The following is a 6703-nucleotide window of genomic DNA, read 5'->3' on the forward strand; positions in this document are numbered from 1 at the left end:
AGATATAATTGTCCTCATAACTTTTCTTTATCTTTTTCAGTTAGTATGATTATTCAAATAGATTTTGAAGCGAACCGGAACAGAAAAATGTCTTATTTCCCTGTATGTGCTAATTTTCTAAATATCAAATTACCTATATTTTGGGAATTCATTTCCTTTACTTTGTTTTACTTGTCTTTTTTGAGAGGGTTTTGAACTTTAACTTTCTGATGTGAAGTAAAATCTGCGTAATTTAAGTTAATTTTTAAGTTGAACTAATAAACACATAATAAAGTTTGCTAAATATAAATTTGCTCATTTATTGAGTTTCGATAATAAAGAAATTTACTAAAAAATATGTTTAAACTGGATTCTTTCAACGTGAAATAAAGTTTCCAACAAGAACAACCCCGTTTTTTTTTTGTTACAGCTTCATTGAACTTCCTAATATTTTTGCGTCAACAATTTAGTATCAATAAATTTTTCTATTGTATTAAAATTATGTTTCAAGCAAGGCTGCCATGTTCCATAAATTATGCACATCCACACACACACAAAATAACTCTTTTAGGAAAAAAAAACATTTGATGAATATTTAATCAAGCACTTTACTGAGAGTGATTTGTGGGTCAACTATGAATTGAGAGAGGTTGCGTTGGATGCACCGATTTCCGCAAATGAACACTCAAGTTACCCACTAGAAAAGCATCTCGCAACTGCACAGAGGTGCTTTCCTGGCTTTGCGGATGAGACTCGCTGCAAGCGTGTCAATTGCCCGCGGTTCAATCGTGCAGCGCCCGTTAAGCAATAAAGTGTCCATTGTCATTGCGCGCGTCTTCGATTGTCTTCTTTCGGTGTGAAAATAAAGCAAGAGGTGCACTGGGCGGGGGAGGGGGCCGTCGAGTTAATAAAAGTGGAATGGTCCTACGGCACTCCATACAAACAAACACACCAGTTGACGCAGAGCGGTTCATTGCATATTTACTGCAGGTGAGTGCAATTCTACCAATTTTTGTTTAATGAAAACAAGTGTCGCGATACGTCAGCGCATTTCGTTTGACTCACTTTTTATTTCACTGAACTTTGAAACGGGCGTGCATTTTTTACTCATAATTGTCAATATGGTGATTATTGAAGGACGTGTCCTGGTTGATCCACTCGCGGTAATTATAGCTCTTTTTCTGAACAATCTCTGCAAGTAGTAGCAAATTTAAAGTTGAACAAAAATAAGCAATATATAAGCAAAAAATTAAGCTGGTTGAAAACTGATCATTTTGATGGAAAATTAACCTGCTAAAAACCAAAGCAATGTTAAAAAAAAATACACAAATTTTGTAATCTACTCCTAATTTTTTCCAGGTATATAGATTGCTATGCAATTTAATAATTTCAAAAATTTTAGTTATAATAATACTATATATTTTATCCTTTCCCTTTCCCTGCAAGTTTATGTTAAAAAAGGGTTATTTTTATTATTATTTGTGATGAAACAAAAATTCTAGAAAAGGTTGGAAAATGTGAAATATTTTGTTATAATTTATATCATTCTGATATTTTACAGGAAATCTTCAATATTTATAGTTCTTTTAATAACCTAATTTGAACATTAAAATGTAGAATTTGAAAAAAAGGGATTAGTATGGTAACTTATTTCAGTCCATAATTTAATTTAGTTAGCTGAAGCAGCCAGAAATAAAGTATTAATTTTTTTCGCTTCTGTCCACATTATTAAAATTTATATAAGTTTAATTATAATATTAAGAGTTTTCTAGTTCAATCTTTTTCTAAATCCAAGGCTATTCCGGCACTTTCCGTGCATTGGTGGTTCCGGTTTCTTCGTGCGACGAATGTAAATCTAATCTCTTAGATTTTTTTGGGTTGCAATGATTCGTCTCGAACCTAAAGGAAATTCAATCGTTTCGTAGGTTCGAGATGAAATGCTGCATACCAAGCGAAGAGAGCTGCTTCATCATACATACTAAACACGCCGAATGATTCACCTTGAATCCAACCAAAACAAAGCATGATTTGAAATGAATAATTTACGTTTTTTGATTCGGTAATAATTGTGTCCTTGTGAATACCTTATTAAAAGGCTTAAGGCTACGCGATATGATGATTATTAATAAACTTCAGCTAATTTCAATATCAAAATTTATGTTTAATTCACAACAGGAGCTGTGCATATTTTAATAATAAATATTGTAAAAAAAGGAAATCATTTTAATACTATAATATTATTAATATTTGATTATTTCTTTATACATTATTGTTGGCTTGTTGGCTATATAGTTAGTCGCAATCCCAGGTTTTGTAATAAATTAGCCTATCAAATATTATTCTGTTTATCTGTTTAATAACTAAAATATAGTAATGAATATGAATAAATTTTATTGTATTTAGGTCTCAAGTGATTTTACTAAATTTTAATTCACGACCTGTGTAAATTTAGTTTGAAATGTATGCAACCCGCTCAAAATTGCACTTGGTTAAACCTGGGTTAAACATTATTATCAAAGTTTCAGTGTAATGAAAATTAATGAATTCAATTGTGAAAATTGTTGTTTCCAGATAGGCCGATCAGCAATGGCACCCAACCTGCCAAGTCCGACGGCGAAGGAATACCTTCCGGCCGCGGCGCCGATGGACTCGGCGTTGCCCGAAGCGGCCAAAGTGGAGGCCAATCCCCAAAAAGAGACATACAAAGTGCACTTGGTGTGGCGAAACATTATCGCTTTCATATACTTGCACCTTGGAGCGCTTTACGGCCTTTACCTTTGTGTCTCACTGAATGCCAGATTTTACACCTTTCTCTGGGGTGAGTCCTTGGTTTTATTTTAGACAAGGGAAATTTTATCAATATGTACAAACAAAACATTATAAGCAACATTTATTAATTCTAAATGACACAAACAAATTTTCACCGTCACGCTTTTTTATTGCAAATCTTATATCTGACTTGCCATAATTCTAGTAATTGGTATTTTTAGCAAACAAGCACACTTTTGTTTATTTTATTCTAGCTTATTTTTGTAAATTGATTGCGTAAAAAACATTTTAACGCAAAAAAGATTGGAACGTGATAATTTTGAACTATCCTTCAAATTAATATTCAATAGTTTCAAGATTTATAGTGTAGGCCATGGAAAAATCTGGGCTAAATTGGCATGATTCATGCAAATTTTTTGTTTCGGCCCCGTTAACAGCATTAAAAATTAGTCTCGTTTGAATAAATTTTGCTAATATTTATGTTTTTATTTTTAACTCATTCGAGTACAACTTTCAATTCGATTAAAAAATTTCACAAAATTTGTGGGATTTTTTATATTTGAGCTTATTATGTTATTATAATTGATAAAAATTTACGCTGTTCAATTTCTTCAATAGAAAAACAAGACCCAACCAAAATTAAAAAAAAATCGTGTTAAGAAAAAATTTAATTAAATAAATCAAAACAAATAAATTCAATTAAAAAAAATCAAATTAAAAATAATCAGCAGATTTGATTTTATTAAACTGCAAAGTCATCCTGTTTGTGTTCATCGTAATGAAATAATTTTTTCATTTTATTTTTTGTGCCATTAGCGTTTCTGGTCGCGGCGATGGGCGCGATGGGCATCACAGCCGGCGCCCATCGACTGTGGTCGCACCGGGCGTACAAGGCCAAGTGGCCGCTGCGGCTCATGCTGGCCGCCTTCCAGACCATGGCCTTCCAGAACCACATTTACGAGTGGGTGCGCGACCACCGCGTGCACCACAAGTTCAGCGAGACGGACGCCGACCCGCACAACGCGTCGCGCGGCTTCTTCTTCTCGCACGTCGGCTGGCTGCTGTGCCGCAAACACCCTGACGTCCGACGCAAGGGGGCCACTGTTGACATGAGCGACATGGACGCTGACCCCATCGTCGTATGGCAGAGACGCACCTACCTCGTCCTCATGCCGCTCCTCTGCTTCGTCCTGCCAGTCTGGGTGCCCTGCTACTTCTGGAGCGAGAAAGGATGGTACTCGTGGTGAGTTTCACTTTTTTGGTTCAATTCAAAGTTATATTTCTCAAAATTAAATATAGTTTAATATGATGTATTTGGGCAGAGAATGCCCGAAGATATATTAATAGACACGATTTGAAACTAATTTTGTTACAGGAAAATTAGAAATCTAAAGTTAGAGATGCATTCCTATTGTACTTATAAAATTGAGGTGTTTCATTGTTGCACTTTGGAGCCCTAAAATTCCAGCATATATCTTCTTATTTGACATTAAAGATTTTAATTTCACCTCACTAAAGAAAATAATGTGAAATTTGTGATAGTGTGAAGTATTTTATTTCCAGAAATTTAATAATATAAATTTAGAAAAAAAGAAATATTTTACATTTTTATGACATTCTCTATTCCCTTCTTTTTACTATTGTACCTTCTTATTACTGCAAATATCACGCTCTGAACAAATATGATACTAATTCGATTTAATTAAAAAAAAAAAAATGCATCATTGAATTGGTTTTGCCATAAATTATTAAAATTATCAGCAGTTCCAATTAAATCCAATTAATTTTTTTCTGCATCATTGTTGCCAATTATGAAATTTATCAAATTGCAGTATAAAAAATAATCATATTGTAATAAAATTTAACATTTCAGGTATGTCGCTGGCGTAATGCGTTATGTGCTGTCGCTGAACGGAACGTGGCTGGTGAACAGCGCCGCTCACATATGGGGAGTAAAACCTTACGACAAGAACATCAGCCCTACCGAGAACCGTGCGGTGGCGATCGCAGCGTTTGGCGAGGGTTGGCACAACTACCACCACGTCTTCCCTTGGGACTACAAGGCGGCCGAGCTGGGCAACTACAAATTGAACCTGACGACGGCCTTCATTGACTTCTTCGCCAAAATCGGCTGGGCGTACGACCTGAAGGCGGTGCCCGTGGCCCTGGTGAAGAAACGGGCCGAGCGGACCGGCGACGGCTCGTGGGTCAACCACCACCACAAGGAGGGTGAAACGGCCCTTTGGGGGTGGGGAGACAAGGACATGAGCGCCGAGGAGAGGACCGAGATCGAGCAGTACAAGGAAAAGTCCTATTGAAGAAAATTTGGAGAAGAGTTGTGAAATTTTATATAAATGGATATTTTTAGAAGGAGAAATTTTTTAACTTTCTACAACTGCGACTCTCGTTTCCAATGTCACCAAAAATTTATATTTTCTAATTGTAAATAATAAAATATAATATTTTCATAAGCTGGTGAGTTATTGTCGTGACGGGATTAAAAAACTGCCTTCCAAAAATGAATGTAAAAAAAATGTCAATTATTTATTGTTAATAAAGACAGCAAACCAGACTTGGCTGGAATGCGCGCGTTTTATTAATATGAAGTCTGCCACTGGCGGTGCAATTCACGTAAGCATCAGCAATGCGCCTTCTAAATTTGAAAAGCGACTGAAATAGACTGGTCATGTCACAAAATTCGCTGCTCAACACACTCCACTGGCTAGTATTATTGAACGTGAGCGATGACACAGTAAGTAAGCAGACGCGCGCTTTCCAAATGAAATGTGCTGTTGCTATTTCGAGCTGGGTAGAAAACTAGAAAATCCAGCGAGTTCAAATGACGGCCCTGCAATGTACCTTGCTTTGTGAAATAATTGATATTGCTTGTTTCATCACCAGGAGCTACTTTTGCTCGGGTGTTTTGTGACAATGAGTGAACAAATTAGTTTGAATTTAATTTTAACTGAAAATAGGAATAAAATAAAATTGGTAAAAATCGGTTATTTTTAATCGCAGCACAATCAAACAAAGTCAATGTGAACTGTAAAATAATTTTATTATAAACTAATTTGTTATTGGGAGGTAAAGATAAATTTTAAATATTATTATTTAATAGCAGAATTTCCTGTTAAAAATCGTGAATTTTTTTTCGAATTAAGAACTGAATATGTGAAAGATGATTGGCTGATGGTCAGGATAAATTTTCAAACTATTTTTTCAGAGAAAACTGCAATTTATAAGCAATAGTATAATGATCGATCTTAACTTTTAAAGCTTTTCATGTTTTCTAATACATGAGTTTACGTTGATTGATGTATTATTTAAAAAAAAAAAATAACACGGTGCAATTTATATAGGGAAAAAATGATATCTCATTGTCAAAAGTCATTAATTTTCAAGGGCATTTTTTCATAGTCAGGCCAGTGCCTTTTTTGTGGATCAAAAGACACGATCCAATTTTACCTTTTTTAAATTTAAGGTTTTTCCCCTCAAAATTTCAATATTAAATACCAACGGTATACAGACACACATATGAATATAAATCATTTACGCAAATAATCAATTTCATTAAAAAACTTGAAAAGAAAAATCAAACAATAATATCTGATTTAAAAACTATAAGTAGAAGAGAAAATAATCATTTTTGTTTGGCAGTCCATTCTGTCCCACAAAATTTCCTACGATTAAGGAAAACTTAATTCATAAAAATTGTTACATACTTACATACATTTTCACTCACAATTTTGCTCTGAAAGTATATAAAATAGACGAGCTTTTATGTTACGAACCTTTTGCGTCACGTCTGGGTCAGCGCGGAATAATCGAGCTCCGGATAAATCCACAAATGTCACCGTGTCCATTAATGATGGAAACAGATTGTCTACGTGTCAGTTTCTCGCTAGCTATAATTCATCACACCTTGCTCGGTTCATGTCAAGAGATCGATCCGAGC

At 34.7% G+C, this 6703-nt stretch overlaps 1 protein-coding gene across 2 annotated transcripts; it reads left to right on the top strand.

Moving 5' to 3' along the window:
- The first annotated feature begins 843 nt into the window (after window positions 1–843).
- Window positions 844–5331, top strand: LOC132197897 (acyl-CoA Delta-9 desaturase-like). 2 transcript variants are annotated; one of them, XM_059621496.1, is made up of 4 exons: window positions 844–969; window positions 2551–2797; window positions 3565–3991; window positions 4622–5331. In XM_059621496.1, exons 1-4 carry the CDS (start codon window positions 898–900, stop codon window positions 5064–5066), a joined length of 1191 nt encoding a protein of 396 aa, XP_059477479.1. In that variant the 5' UTR covers window positions 844–897; the 3' UTR covers window positions 5067–5331. The 2 variants fall into 2 exon arrangements, with proteins under 2 accessions (XP_059477479.1, XP_059477478.1); XM_059621495.1 differs by lacking the exon at window positions 844–969 and adding an exon at window positions 1025–1142.
- The last annotated feature ends 1372 nt before the right edge of the window (window positions 5332–6703 follow it).

This window comes from Neocloeon triangulifer, unplaced genomic scaffold (genome assembly GCF_031216515.1).
Source record: "Neocloeon triangulifer isolate White Clay Creek 2 clone unplaced genomic scaffold, ASM3121651v1 ptg000012l, whole genome shotgun sequence".
In the NCBI taxonomy this organism is placed as follows: Eukaryota; Metazoa; Arthropoda; class Insecta; order Ephemeroptera; family Baetidae; genus Neocloeon; species Neocloeon triangulifer.

What these genes read in the sequence shown, in the direction of transcription:
- LOC132197897 (XM_059621496.1), top strand. Translation starts at nt 898, where the DNA reads ATGGTCCTACGGCACTCCATACAAACAAACACACCAGTTGACGCAGAG. An exon ending in TCATTGCATATTTACTGCAG is followed by an intron (nt 970 to 2,550) that starts GTGAGTGCAATT and finishes TGTTGTTTCCAG; the next exon opens with ATAGGCCGATCAGCAATGGC. An exon ending in GAGAAAGGATGGTACTCGTG is followed by an intron (nt 3,992 to 4,621) that starts GTGAGTTTCACT and finishes TTAACATTTCAG; the next exon opens with GTATGTCGCTGGCGTAATGC.